The sequence below is a fragment of the Pteropus alecto genome, unplaced genomic scaffold, assembly GCF_000325575.1.
Source record: "Pteropus alecto unplaced genomic scaffold, ASM32557v1 scaffold313, whole genome shotgun sequence".
NCBI lineage: Eukaryota > Metazoa > Chordata > Mammalia > Chiroptera > Pteropodidae > Pteropus > Pteropus alecto.
The window spans coordinates 1452836-1469430 of NW_006434832.1; the positions used below are offsets into that span (position 1 = coordinate 1452836).

Here is a 16595-nt window from a genome sequence, read left to right on the forward strand (position 1 = left end):
TGAGAATATTCCATAGTGTGAAATATAGTAATTACATTTAGGATTATTCCAATGGATCCCAAAGGCCAACTGCCTGATACTCAAGAAAAGCCAAGGCTGGAAGACCCCACTCAGTTAGACTTTCTGCAGATCTACTGTGACTCTTCACACTTATATAGGCTACTCTGTCCTGCTCCTCAGATGCAGAGAGAAAATGAGGCTTCCTCTTTCCACCTCTTCGGCATCCTCGTGTTCTTGGCCCCATCATAGATGACCACAACAATACCCACTGCTAACAGCTCCTCATCTGGACATGCCCTTCTCCACTTACCTGCTGATTCCTTTGCTTGGTTCCTGCTCCTGCATATCCCAGCCCCCATAACAGAAGACTCTATACAGAAGAAAACACTATGTCTACCCTTGCTCTTTGCCTAAATATGGGCAGGCATCTGGGATGTGGGTTAAGAGATTTACCAGGTTGTATGCCAATGTGGCATGTTCAGTAAATCTATGGAATAATACTTGAGGTCCTAAAATGCGTAAGGGAAAAAGCAACTTTTGTCAGATGCCTACTTTTCTTTCATTTCATTTCTTATCGTTTCAGCTTTACTTGGAGAACCATCCACAGCTTCTGACTGCATAAAAGTTGAGTGTACCACTGTATAGCTGGGTTTCTTTCCCAGAAGAATGAAAAGTATTGTTGTTGGTGCTGAAGGTCAGAGGAGGAGGTAAGAATCCTGAGCAAGCAGGAGCATAGGCTTGTGGAGAGCCCCACAGTGGAAGCAGGAGATCTAGGCACTAGGCTACAGGACTTAACACTTCTGATCTTGTTTTCACTCACCTATAAAAGGAGATTAAAATGCCTGTTCTGCCTACCTCTGGGGGAGAAGGTAGTAATATAATTGGTAAAAAAAAAAAAATTGTTTTGAAAAAGGAGCAACACTGTCTTTATATAAGTAGCAGAGTGTTATTATTTATGATGCGCCCCAGATCATTGACAGAGACCAGTATTCAAGCTATCTGGGCGTGAAAGCACATTTTGGAAGTTATCAAGTCAGTGCCAATGACCTTAATATATAGAAAACTACTTAAAAGCACCCAAGGGTTTTGTGGGTAGAAAATCTTGAGCTTCAGAGTTAGTCTGAGAATACGAGAGCCCTCCCATCCATTCGAAAACCTGGGTAGCAGCTTCTGGCGATGGAACCAGAAATTCTCAGGTTCCAAATAAAACTTTTATAAAACAGCATCACTTGTACTCTTTTTATAAAATTACAAAAACAAATTAAATAAAAATGTATCTATATCTGTCTTATAAGTGAAAGGGCACTTGAGACCTAATGCATAGAAAATCAGTTTATAAATTGTGATGCACTATATGAATAAGTTCTCATTTAGACGTAAAGCACCAAGCAGAGAGCACAATGCAAAATATATAGCCATGAATGTTAATTCTTTTCCCTTTTCCATTCCTTCCTCTTGTTCTTTAATCTGATTTTTAGCAAGGGAGTTCTTAGAAATTTAGGGAGTCAAACTCTGAATGAATAAAATTAACGCGATTACATTATTAGTTTAAAAATTTATCATCATTGATTAAAAATAAAAAATTAAAACAAATAAAAATTTAAAAATTTATCATCAGGCAATTCAGACTCACCACAATATGAGGTGTTTGTCAGACATTCAGTATCACAATGTAGTTTGACTGTCTTGCAGACAACCTCAATACTGTTTTTAAATTTGCAGAGGCAGCAGGCAATACGAGTAGGTAAGATCCTATAAATGGAAACACAGAGAAATTAGTGGCAAAGGAGTTACTTGAGTAGGTAGAAGAGGTAGGCGAAGGCTACCACAGGGCTATGTAAGAGGGAATTCTTGGGGCATGTGGCCTGGTCAGTTGAGTAGGGACCAGTTGGCCATTTGCTGCTCTTGAATGATGTAAATAAATAGAGAAGAGGACAAGGATGCTCGACAGAAGGATGGCAGTAGGTATGGTATTCCTAGAACAAAGATGATAAAGATTAGAATTGGATGACATGAATCTGAAATTTAATTCAGAAGTTCTCCTCCCAACCTAAATGTCTCTCTTTGGGTTGAGAATAAATGAGAAGAGAGAAGACTTCTAAGAAGAGGCTAAATAAGTCTCTCACTTATGGAGTCCCTTTCTTAATTCCTAATTATAAGTGGTAAATATATTAGAAATATATATTAGAAATTACTCAGGGCATACAAATTGTTGTGTAGTTAAACATAACAGATTGCATTGGCCAAATGTGGGCAATCTGAACAGTCAAAAGAATGATGATGATAAGGTATAACATAATTAATTTAAAGAAGAGCCCAGAAGTTCATAATGATACTCAAAAAGAAAAGGGGGGGGCTATTATTTATAAAATAATGCCAGCTAATAAATGTAGAAGGAATGACAGAATTAGAAAAAAGTGTCACTTTGCAACCATTGATGTAATAATTAATTTAGACAAGGATTTACTGATGCACAGTTGGGTAAAAAGCTGAGAGTAGAATCTTCACTGATCTCAAAGTATCATCCCACAGATGATAAAATAAAGAAAAAATAACTCTACAATGGAGAGATCTGGAAAATATCACCTTAATCAAGTGATCAAACTTAGCATTATGGGCCACTTGAAGTGATGAGGTGGGAAGGATGCATCACCTACGCAGTATTCTTCCCAAAAATATTTACCTTGAACATAATCATGAGGATACAGACAAATCCATATTGTGAGACAAGTTAAAGACAACTGTCTTAGATTCTTCAAAAGTGTCAATGTCAAGATGACCAAAAAAAGAAGTAGAAAAATGTTTTAGACAAAAGGAAACAAAGACATGACATGTGATATCTGATTTTTTATTGGATCCTGAATCAAAACAAAACAGATTTAAAGACTATTATTGGCTTCTGGCCAAGATGGAGCAACTGGGACCAATTTAACTTCCTACCTGAAACAATGAAAAAACCTGACAAAATATATAAAACAACAGTTTTCAAGAAACTGGACCTCAGGCAATGAAGGACAGTAATCCCCAAGAGATGTAAATAAATGAAGTGAGCCCTGTGATTGCTCTAGCTTACTGCTCTGAGTTTATAGGTCATGATGCAGGGAAGAAAAAACCTAGGCAGAGACCGGTGGACTCTCTAAGGAGTATGGGGAAACAAGGTAACTAGAGTTTATGAAGAAGAGTACTAGAAAGAAAAGAGGTGCACAGACAAGAACTCTGGGGCTATTATGCAGAGGGATTGCTTAAGTATTCAACAAAGTACTGACCAAGAAAACAACCACATTAAAGGATTAGAGACAAGAACAGTTGTATATGACACATGGTTAGGAATAGTACCTGTTCCTACAAACCCGAGATTAAAAACTACAGCGTCTAAATGAAAAAGACACTGAATGGGATTAATGGCAGATTAGACACTGCAGAAGAAAAGGTCACTGAATTTAAGGCAGAGCAATAGAAACTATCCAAAATAAAACATGAAGAGAAACAAAAGAAACAATAACAGAGCATCAGTGAGTTGTACAACTTCAAGTGCTTAATATATGTATACTAAGAGTCCATGAAGGAGAGGAAACATAAAAAATTGAAGAAATAATAACCCTCAATTTTCCCAATTGGTAAATACTATAAACTCACAAATCCAAGAAGGTCAATGAACTCCAAGCACAAGATATATGGACAAAACTAACCAAGGCACATCATAATCAAATTACTCAAAACTGGCAATAAAGGGAAAATCTTAAAAGCAGCCAGAGTGGGGAAAAACACACTATATACAAAGGAACAAAGATAATAACTACAGTAGATTTCTTGTTGGAAACTATGTAAACCAGAACTCGGTAGAGGAACATCTTTAAAGTAGTAAAGGGGGGAAGGGGACCCAACAACGATCAAGCTAGAATTCAATACCCAGATCTTTCAAAAACAGAAGCAAAATAAAGACTCTCAGACATACAAAAGCTGAAAGAATTTACCACTAATAGATGTGCACTATAAGAAATGCTAAAGAAAGTATTTTTCAGCAGAAGGAAAATGTTACCAGATGGAAATATAGATTATTACAAAGGATTAAAGAATACTGAAATTAGTAATTCCCTAGGTAAATATATAAGATTTTTCTTACTATTTAAATATCTTTAAAGATAATTGTTTAAATGAAAAATATATAGTATGCTGTTTATAACACAAACAAAAGTAAAATGTATGAAAACAATAGCACAAAGGCCAGGAGGGGAGAAATGGAAGTATATTATTGCAAGGTTCTAATAATATTCATGAAAGTGTATAATATCATTTGAAGATAGAACATAATAAACTAAAGATGTACACTATAAACCATAAAGCAACTGCTAAAATAACAGAACCTGAGTTATAACCAATTAGCTAACAAAGAAAATAAACTACTAAAATGTACGCAATCCAAGAGAGCAGAAAGAAAAAGAGGAAAAAAGAAACAACAACAACAACAACAAACCAGGTGGGACAAATAGAAAACAAATAGCAAGACAGAAGATTCAAATGCAATCACATCGATAATTACATTAAATGTAGCTGGTCTAATCACCCTAATTAAAAGAGTTGTCACACTGGATAAAAAAGCAAAAGCTAACTATATGCTGTCTACAAGAACCATCTTCAACAGAAAGATACAAACAGGTTAAAAGGATAAAAACATGCTATGTTAACACTAATCAAAAGAAAGCTGGGGTGGCTCTATTTCTATAAGACAAAGCCAATGTCAAAGCAAAGAATATTTCCAGGGATAAAGGAGGTTATTTCATCAAGGTAAAAAGGTCAATTAATGAAGAAGACATAATCTAAACACTTATATACCTGATAATAGAGCTTCAAAATATATGAAGAAAAAACGAGAATGACAAGGAGAAACAAACAAATCCACAATTGTAGTTGGATATTTTGATATCTCTCTCTTAATAACTGAAAGAACAAGTAGAAAATCAGTAAGGATATAGAAGACGTGAACAACATTATCAACCTACTTGACCTAATTGACATTTATGGAACACTCCATGCAAAATCAGAAAAATGCACATTTTTTTTTCAAGTGGGCACGTAACATTTACCAAAATAGATCATATTCTGTCTTGTTACTAGAATTTATTGACCATAAATCATTCAATAAATTAAAAAGGATATTAGTCATTCAATATATGTTCTCTAACCACAGTGGAATTAAATTAGAAATTAACAAATCTGAAAAAAATCTCCAAATGTTTGTAAATTAAAAGTAACCCTATGGGTCATAGAAGAAATCAAAAGGGAAATTAGCAACTATTTTGAACTGATTGAAATTGAAATCACAAGATGTCAACATTTAGGATGTTGCGAATGCAGCACTCTGCTTCTTCAGCTTCCACCTTAAGAAACTTGAAAAAGAAGAGCAAATTAATCACAAATAAAGGAGAAGAAGGGATGTAATAAAGATTAAAGCAAAAATTAATAAAAGAGAAAACAGAGAGATGAGTGAAATAACAAAATGGTTCTTAGAGAAGATTAACAAAATTGATAAACTAGCCAGATTGATCAAAAAAAGACAAGAGAAGACACAGATTATCAAAATTAGTAACAAGCGGGGTGATATTACTATAGTCTACAGATATTAAAGGGATAATAAGAAAATATTATAATATTTTATGCCAATAAATTCAAGATGAAATGGACAAATTTCTTGAAAGACAGAAACTACTAATGGTTATTCAAGAATAAGTATGTAACTTAAATAGCACTATTAAAGAAATTGAATGTGTAGTTTAAAAACTTCCTGTAAAGAAAGCTTCAAGCCCACAAGTCTTCACTGGTGAATTCTACCAAACATTTAAGGAAGAAATAATGGCATTTCTACACAAACTGTGCCAGAAAATTGAAGACAAGGGACTATTTCACAACTCATGTGTAAAGTCAACTTTCCCTTTATCAAAACTAGTCAAAGATATTACAAGAAAAAAAACTACAGACCAAAATCTCTCATGAACACAGACGGAAAAATTCTAAATAAAATTTTAGCATATAAAATCCAACAATATATAAAAAGATGATATATCATGGCAAAGCCGGGTTTATCTCAAGAATACGAGGTTGGTTTAACTTTAGAAAATTAATATAATTTACCCAAGTTAATAAACTAAAAAGGAAAAGTCATACGTCATCGCAATAGATGCAGAATCTGACAAAATCTAACACCTATTCCTGATTTTAAAAAAAAAACCCTCAGCAAACTAAGAATGGAAGACTTCCTCAATTTCATAAATGACTTCTATAAGAAAACTAACATCATATTTAATCATGAATGACGAAGTGCTTTTTCCCCTAGATCAGGAAAAAGGCAAGGATTTCTGCTCTCATTACTTCTATTCAACATTGTACTGAATGTCTTGGTTAGTGCAATAGGGCAAGAAAAAGAAATAAAAGGTATTCAGAATGAAAAGGAAGAAGTAAAACTATCTTTATTTGCAGATAACTATTATCTGTGTAGGAAACTTGATGGAATGTACAAAAAGGCTACTAAAATAAATGAGTTTATGAAGTTTGCAGGATACAAGTCAATACACACAAAAATAATTAATCTCTAATATCTAGCAATGAATAATCAGAAATGGAAATTTTAAAAATACTCTTTATAATAGCATCAAAAGTGTAAAACGCTTAGGAATAAATTTGACAAAAGATATATAAGACGTGCACATTGGACATTGCAAACTATTGCTGGGAGAAATTAAGAAAGACCTAAATAAAGAGTGAGATATAATGCGTTCATGGATCAGAAGATTCAGTATTATTAAGATGTCAATTCCCCCCAAACTGATTTATAGATCAAAATCCCAGCAGGCTTTTCTGTAGAAATTGACCACTTAATTCTAAAATTCATATAGAAATGTGAAGCTCCTATAATAACCAAAACAACTTTCAAAAAATAAGCACAAAGTTGGAGGGCTATCACCAACTTGATTTCAAAACTTTTGAAGCTACACTTTCGAGACATTGTGATATTGGTATAAAGACAGACAAATAAACCAAAGAAGCAGAGCAGAAAGTCCACGAATAGAGAGATATGGACAACTGATTTTCAGATTCAAAGGCAGTTCAGGGAGAAAGGGTAGTTTTTCAACAAATAGTGTTGGAACAATTGGATAGCGACATGTTAAAAAGTGAACTTTAGGCCTTTAGAGCCACGCTTCTCTTGCTCAGGCCCGCTTCCACATCTGGAAATATACTTTCCCTTCTAATAAAACTTTTCTTAGGAAAAAAAAAGTGAACTTTAGTCCAAATCATATATAGAAATAAACTCGAATTAGTTAAAAAATCTAAATGTAAAACCTGAAACTATAAAACTTCTAGAAGAAAACATAGGAGAAAACCTTTAGGACCTTGAATTAGGCAAGATTTCTTAGATACAATATCAAAAGCATAATCTATAAAAAAAACAAGGATAAATTGGACTTTATCGAAATTAAGAATTTTACCCCACAAAAGACACTCTTGAGAGAATGAAAAGATAAGCCACACATGGGAGCAAATACTTAGCAAATTAAATATTGAATATAAGACTTGTTTCCAGAATAAATTCCATTTGTATATAAAGAACCAAAACTTAATAAAAATGTAGATAAAAGATTCAAAGATGTACGATGGCAAATAAGCATAAGATGTTTGATATCATTAATCATTCAGAAATGCCAATTAAAACTACACTGAGATACAACTATACACCTATTAAACTATGTAAAATTAAAGACTGACCATAGCAAGTGCTGGGAAACGTGTGAAGAAAACGAAACTCTCATACACTGCTAGTGGGGATGTAAAATGGTACAACCACTTTGGAAAATAGTTTTTTAAAAACTTAAATATTTACCTACCATATAATCAAGCCATTCCCCTTCCAGGTATTTACCCAAGAGAAATAAAAGTATATATCCATAAAAAGACTATCTGCAAATATTCATAGCAGCTTTCTTTGTAATAGCTAAAAATTGGAAAAATTCAAATATCTATCAATGGTGAATAAATTGTGGTATTTCCATATAATGGAATACTATTCAGCAATAAAAATAAATGAATTATTGATATACACAACAACATAGATGAATCTCGAAATAATCATACTGGGTGAAAGAAGCCATTTAGAAAAGAATAGATACTGTATGATTCCATTTATATAAAATTCTAGAAAATGCAAACTAATCTATAGCAATAGAAAGCAGATCAATGGTTGCATGGGGATTGGGGAGCACAGGGAGAAATAGGAAGGAAGAATTACAAAGAGACACGAAGAAACTTTTTGAGGTGATAGATATTTTGATTTTGGTGATGGTTTCATGGTACACACACACACACACACACATACATATATACGTATATATGCATATGTATCTCAACACAAATTATTGTATGTCAATTATACCTCAAAAAGCTGTTACAAATGATATAATTGAGACAACTGGGAAAATTTGAATATCAAATCTTTATTATATAATACTACTGTGTAGGAATTTAATTTCTTCAGTGCAGTAATAATAGTATTATAGTTATAGAGAGAAATGATTTTGAATATCCATCCAGAGAGGAAACTGTCTAGCTGACAAGGGAGGGACTGACTGTGGCAGATGCTGTGGGAGGCTGAGGAAGATGAGACTAGGGCAGTGACCAACAGATTTGACAATGTAGTGAAGACAGTCATTAGTAGGCTGACCTGACAAAAGCAATTGGAGCAGAGCCCTTTCTCATACTAATCTAACGTAACACCCTCACCTAGCCTTAGCATAATAGCAAGTTTCTATTAGCCTACCATATTGGAGGGGAGTTGGCACAATTTAAGATGCAGTAAGTTCTGTAACAAATTGTCACAATAGGGCTCTAGAAAAATATTTTTTAACTGCAAAAAAGAAAAAAGAAAGAAAGAAACCTGACCCTTACTTTATACCACATAAAAAAATTAACCCAAAATGAATTATAGACCTAAATGTAACTAGACAACTTCTGGAAGAAAACCTAGGAGAAAATCTCATAAAAGATTTCTTAGGTAAGACAGACAAAAAAAGCACAAACCACATAAGAAACAAAAAACTGCTAAATACAACCTGAGAGAAGGTATTTACTAAACATAGACCTGAAAGGACTTATATAAAGCACTCTTAAAACTAAGTAATAAGATAAATGCCCAATTAAAAAATGAATTTGAGGGTAGAGGGTTAAAGAAGTACAAATTAGTAGTTGAGAGATGGTCACGGGAATGGCGAGCATGGCTTAGAGAATGCAGTCAGCAGTAAGGTAATGGCTTTGTGTAGAGCCAGAGGGGCGACAGAGTAATCGGGGGGAATTGTTTCATAAACTATATAAATGTCTAACCAATGTACTGTATACTTGAAACTAATAATAAAATAAAATGCTAAAAATGGATTTGAATAGACACTTCATTGAAAAAGATTTTCAGATAGACACTCAACATCATCAGCTATTAGAGAAATGCAAATTAAAACTGCAATGAAATACAAACACACACCTACTACAAAGACTCAATTTTTTAAAAAACTGAACTATAGGAATTAGGTGAAAATATAGAGCAATTACAACTCTCATATACTGTTGGTAGGAATGCATGATGGTAAAACCACTTTAGAAAACAGTTTAGTAGTTACTTAAAAAGTCATATGCAGTGAGCATATGATGAAGCAATCCCACCCTTAGGTATTTTACCCCAAAGAAATGAAAACATATATTCACACATGTGAGTGATTTTAGCAGCTTTATTCACAATATCCAAAAAACTAGGAAAAAACTGAAATATCCCTTAATGGATGACTACATAAACAAACTGGTATAGTCACACAGCCAGAATGTTACTCAGCAATAAAAAAGAATAAACTACTGATAGGTGCGACGACATGGATGAATCCCCAAAGGATCATCCTAAGGGAAAGAAGCCAAACACAAAAGGCTACGCTCTCTATCATTTAATTTATAAGATATTATAGAAAAGGCAAAACTACAGAGACAAAAATCATATTGATGGTTGCCAAGGGCTAGAGGCGGGAGGAGGACTGACTGCAAAGGAATGTGAGGGGCTTTGTGGGGGTGACAGAAGTATTCTACATCTTGAATGTGGTGGTAGTTACATAACTATACATTTTTCAAAATTCACTTAACTTTACACTTAAAAAGGGTGAATTTTATTAAATGAAAATTATACCTCAATAAATCTGACTTAATAATAAAATAAACCTAAAAAAACAACTAAGTGAAAATAAATGTATAAAAAATCAACTTACAGTTTTTCCAATTCAAGGGTCAACATGAGGATACTTTCAACTGTTGAAAGTGACACTTGTGTTGTTCCCATGTCTCTGAAGGAGAAAGCCCAAACGTGCATGACATAAACCCAAAGACAAAAATTCTATACTTGAAAATATACTTAACAATATGTGATTAGTTCCATTCTAGCTTCTCTGTCAAGCCAGCTCAAGAGATTACTTGCCATAGATGATAATTTCAGAGACCTCTTATTGAAAAAGTTTATTTGCATCATCAAATTAATGACCTTGGTGCTAAAGGGTACAGTTTGTTTGTTTGTTTGTTTTAACCATTATCCTACTTCTCATTCTCAGCTGCATCCACTTCCCGATTACTCTTTTTAAAAAATATATAACATACAGTTATTCCTCTTTGCTTTCTGGAATAACTGGTATTTCTACATGCATCTACATGTTCCATATCGGTATGTGTTCTTCAACACTGCCTCCTTCCTTTGCTGGCTGTCTCGCCCATGTACATTCTTTCTTAATCATTTTTTTTTGTGCCAATAACTCTTATTCAATAATCCAGTTAAAATTTAAATTATGAATTTTTAGCCAAAATGCAAAATACTTAATCTTTAACAAAAGTGAAAAAGAGCATAATTCATCTCATGAGCCATGAGATTGTTGCAATACTTACAAATATTTCAATGCCGGCAATTTAAAAAGATATGAATCTTCAACAGTTATCAGAGGATTACGATTGAGAATTCTGAAAAATGCAATAGAATTAAAGTTATCTGCATTTTAAATAACTGTTATGAAAGTTTATAGTCATCTTTTTTTGGTATGAAACTTGAGGGTAAAAAAAAAAATCATTTTCTGTCTTTACCTATAAATCACCCTTAGAATCCGTAAAGCACTCTTCCTTTGGGAGCTACCCAGGTCTCTAGACGATAAAGTAGAAAAGAAAAAAAGAAAAGAAATAGAAAAAAAGTGGATAGCAAAGAAAAAAATATGCTGAAGAACTTTTCAGATTGAAAACCCTAAAAGTGACTAAGCTGATAGGAAGCTTCTGCTTTATAGGAAATAATATTTCGAGTGTCCTCCATAATTTAAGGTGCTTTTCTTTCACCTCTAGAAAATTTAAAAATTTCATAGTTTTGAACCACCCTATTAAAGAGAAAAAGAGGACCAATTCCTTGCCTTTGGAGCCACAGAAGCGATAAATCTAAGAGGAACTGGTGAAAGCCATACTCCCATGACATACTCCCATGTGTATTCCTGTTTCACAGCCTTCGTGACATTGTATGTAATCACCTGTTTATTTCTCAGTTTCTTAAACTGTCAGCTCCTCAAGGGCATTCACAGCCTTCGTGACGTTGTATGTAATCACCTGTTTACTTCTCAGTTTCTTAAACTGTCAGCTCCTCAAGGGCAGGGATAACACTTCATTGTCATTGCTGTCCCTGTGCCTGACATAGTGCCGGACATACATTTACCAGGTATTTAATAAATGTTTATTTAATAGATAAATAACATTTGTTTACATAGCAATCAAATGAACCAATTTGTTTTTCTGACACAAATTTTTATTCCAAATGCTGGAATTGATTTTTTTTCTCAATTCTTTAAAAAAGCAAAACAAAACCAAAAAGAAACAGAAAGAAAGAAAAGAAAATCTGCCTTCACTCAAGAATCATTAGTGTACTTTTGCAGAATATTATGAAGATAACTATCATAGTTAATATCTGTTGGGCTGCCAGGCATCTGTGATCAGCATTTCACATTTAATCCTTACAATAATCTTATGTGTTAGATATTATTATTACCCCATTTTACAAATGAGGAAACTGAGGCACAGAGAGGTTACATAACTTGTCCTAGGTTCTCAAGCTAGTAAGAAGCACAGCTGGAATTTAAACTCAGTTCTGACTCCAAAGCTTGTATTGAATCGAAGAAAAGGGGTTTAAAATGACTGTTACTTTAATCTTAATTTTAAGACCACCAAATATAGGAAATACCTTTTCAAATTTCATCTGGGAGAGCCTCTATGAGAATTATATTTTCTTTTCATTCCTTTCCCTTAATCATCTCTCATGATTAAATATTTAATTAGCCTCCAGTCAATGAGACTTTAGAGATTTAAAACCAGGTTGTAGGCAAATCAGTAAAAATGGGGAAGTAAGAACATCTGAAAATTCATCCCCCAAAAAACAAAATAAATACAACTGGCAAAAATTGTCAGAATCAACTTTTTTAAACTCTGGAATTTAACCAATAGGCTTGCAGCAATCCAGGGAACACTTATTCAAGAAAAACGATTAATTTCTGTAAGAACAGTGATCCATGTTGCTTTAACTTATCCTAGACCTTTGGCTTTCCACCCCAGTAGAAATCTTGAAAAAATAGCCCACATCCCTTGTACTGGCAGAAGCAGAATGGAGCTAGAGTTCCTTCAAAAGCTCATTCCCAAAGAATTGTCATTTTACTTGTCCAGTGGTTCCTTGAATATCTTACTTGAAAGGCTTGCCTTTGATCTGAGAGCTGCCTAGTGCTAAAAGCCTCTCCTTAGGGGGCATTTTTTGAAAACAAATACAGGTAAATGTTTTAATCAGGGCAGGCGCTGAGGCAATGGGTTAACAGTTGGAGCAAAACACAGCCTAATCAAAAAACTTAAAAGGAAAAGCTGAGATGTCCATAGGCTTTGAAATGCTCCAACATAAGTCTGGGAAACTGGAAGACCATGAGATATACTCCTGGGAATCTAGAAAAAAAAATCAATTAGCACTAATAAATGAGTTAGGCAAGGTTGCAGGACATAAGTAAGAGTAATATGTAAAAATTAGCTGTATTTCTACACACTAGCAATCCAAAAAAATGAAATTAAGAAAACGATTCCATGTATAACAGCATCAAAAAAATAAAAAGAAAAAAAGAAAAATACTTAGGAGAAAATTTAACCAAAGTACATAACTCATACACTGAAAACTATAAAACGTTGTTGAAAGAAATTATAGAAGTTCTAAATAAATGGAAAGACATGTTGTGTTCATGGATCAGAAGACAATACTGTTAAAATGGTCCCACTCCCCAAATTGATCTATGATTTCAATGCAATCCCTATCAAAATTCCAACTGACTTCTTTCCAGAAACTGATAAGCTAATTCTAAAATCATATGGCAATTCAAGAGACCCAGAATAGCCAAAACAATCTTGATAAAGATGAACAACATTGGGGGACTCACATGTCCTAGTTTCAAAATCCAAATTAAAGCTCTAACAATCGGAGTATGGTGCTGGCAGAGGGACAGACACATAAATCAATGGAACAGTATTGACAGTCCAGAAATAAACCCTCACATATACTGTCTATTGATTTTCAACAAGGGTGCCAAAACAATTTCACGTGGAATGAGTAGTATTTTCAATGCTGCTGAGACAACTGTATGTCCACATGCAAAATAATGAAGTTGGCCTCCTCCACTTCATGCCACATATAAAAATTAACTCAAAATTAATTAAATATCTAAATGTAAGGTAAAAGCTAAAACTATAAAACCCTTAGAAGAAAACAAGGGGTAAACTTTTATGACCTTGTATTAGGTGACAGTTACTTATTTATGATACGAAAAGCACAAACCACCAAAAGAAAAGTAGATAAATTGGACTTTACAGTGGGGAAGTAAGGACATCTGAAAATTCATCCCCATTACAAAAATGAAAACTTTCATGCTTCAAAGGACATTATCAAGAAAGTGAAAAGACAACTCATAGAATGGGAGAAAATATTTGCATATCATGTATTCGATAAAAGCCTATATCCAGAACTCTTACAACTCAATAAAACAATAAGTAACCAAATTTTAAAATGGGCAAAGGATTTGTAGAGACATTTTTCCAAAGAAGATATACAAATGACCAATAAGTACATGAAAAGATGCTCAATGTCTTAAGTCATTAGGGATATACAAATCAACGCCACAACACTTTACACTCACTAAGATGGCTGTAATCAAACAGACAGACAATAACAAATGTTGGCAAGGATATGGAGAAATTGGAATCCTCATACATTGTTGATGGGAATGCAAAATGGTATAGCCACTGTGGAAAAACAATTTGGCAGTTCCTCAAAAAAGTTAAACAGAGTTACTATATGACCAAGCGCTTCCACTCCTAGGTATGCACCCAAGAGAATTAAAAACATATGTTTATACAAACACTTGTACGTGAATGTTCATAGTAGCATTATTCAAAATAGCCAAAAAGTGGAAACCACCCAAATGTCCATTAACTGATGAATGGAGAAACAAAACATTGTATATCTATACAATGGCATATTATTCAGTCTTAAAAGGGAATGAAGTATTGATACATGCCACGACATGGATGAACCTTGAAAATAACATACTATGTGAAAGAAGCCAGACACACGAAGGCCACATATTGCATGTTCCATTTATATGAATAAGTAAATTCATAGAGACAGAAAGTAAATTAGTAGTTTCCAGGGCCTGAGAGGAGGGGGAGATGGAGACTGACAGCTACCAGGGACAGTATTTCTTTCAGGGGGTGATGGAAACAGCCTGGAATTAGAAAGTGGTGGTTACTGAATACACTAAAAACCAAGGAATCATATACTTTATAATGCATTTTATGTTATGTGTGTGGATTGTATCACAATTTTTTTTAGAAAAAGAACCATATTGTCATATGTAGAGTACCAGCTGCCAGAAGATCAAACATTTTGGTGGATGGAGAAAAGAGGAGTGAAGACTCAGACTCCCCCATGACCAAGGCTGGAGGAAGTCAGTGGCGAGGCTGGGAGCCACGCAGTTTGTTCTTAACTCGGAACTCTCCTATTCTTCTTATTCTAGCCCATTTATCTAGATTATTTTAGTACCATGAACCTGTTTGATTTGTAACACTAGTTAATATTCAGTAAGATAATGTTATGAAGAAAAAGTGTGAGTGTCGCATGTCTGATTAAGCACAGTTCCTCAAACTTTGAGGCTTTGAATATTATTTGCTTTGAAATAAAATTTTTTGGCATTAAAACCTGTAAGATCACCCGTGGGCTCTCCTCCACCTTTGCATGTTCCCCCATCCACTTTCCCCGCAAGTCATTAAGAATGACTATAAAGCAATATGTAGCTAAAACAATTTAGCAAAGTTCGTCATCCTTCCTCCAAAATTATCTCAGTTCTCCAATCCTACACTCTTCGGTAATAGCTCGCCCATGGCCTTGTCCGCATCAGCTCAGCATTTCCTCTTAACCAGGCAGCCCTTCTTCAACTGAGATTCATATCCTTGCGTTTATCTCTAGTGCAATCGAAATATGGGGCCACTCTAAATTATCCTATTTCCTCTTCCTGTCTTTAGTACAGTCTTCTTTACTAAGGTTGTACCTGGGCAAAGGAGAGAATGAATGAGAACTGATTCAACAGCTCAAATTTGGGGGGACTCTATAGCAACTGTTTTTTCCATAAACCACAATACAAATGGTTTTAGATTCACAGTGGACATTGCACTAGAGATAATTTACATTTCAGTTCAATTCCCTCATTTTATAGATAAAAGATGTGCTGACTCATATAAAGTTCATTGCCTTTTTTATACTCATGGGTTTATCTTAATGGAAATAAAATGTGGCAGCAGTTTTTATTAGCCTTAAAGACTGTTTAAAACAGAGTCAATGTTTAAGAAATATGGTTCTAATTTTTTAAAATATACCTTGTTTGAAGAGGAAAACTCAACTATTTTTCCATAAGCCTTTTGCTGTAGAACAATGAAACAGATTATAGGTAGCTCAGAAAATAAGGGAACATTTCTTACCTGTTATTTTTTTTTCTCCAAATTCTTCTATACAGGTCCAGACAGATGGGCTACGTTTCCTTTCTATTAACTGAGGAGACAGAGAAGAATTGAGGACTGAAGCATGTCATCACTGTCCTAAATGTACTGAAATCCTAACAGCTTTAGCTGGAAAAAATGTCCAAAACAGGCAGTAAAAATAAATTTAAAATAGGACAAACTGCAAAACTATCTATGCTAGAATCCCAAGGCAGGCTGACAAAACTAGTTCCTTAGAGGAAGGTAGTCAAAGAAATAAGCAGAGTGACCTAGACCCTGTTCCAATACGTTTGAAGTACTTGGGGATGGAGTAACCCCTTTCCTTTATTCACCTACATAGGTCCATGAGCCATGAGAACGTGACTCCCCATGTGAAGCTCCTCAATACAAGAGCTCTAGCTGTATCACATAAATCCTTTGCAGAGGGCAAAGTCTAAAGAATCTGAAATGGTGAGCCTATATTTTAATCAAAGTTCTGAGAAAAGCCT

General features: G+C 34.2%; 1 protein-coding gene across 1 annotated transcript in view; it reads right to left on the reverse strand.

Annotated features, from left to right (window-relative positions):
- The window catches only part of LOC102886397 (leucine-rich repeat-containing protein 37A), a 50725-nt gene that overhangs the window by 8535 nt on the left and 25595 nt on the right, over positions 1-16595 (reverse strand). The window contains exons 9-11 of the mRNA XM_025045613.1: positions 10951-11022; positions 10287-10361; positions 1634-1752 (exon numbers count right to left, since the gene is read on the reverse strand). Coding sequence (XP_024901381.1) covers positions 1634-1752; positions 10287-10361; positions 10951-11022 — 266 coding nt within the window. The remainder of the gene's footprint in view (positions 1-1633; positions 1753-10286; positions 10362-10950; positions 11023-16595) is intronic.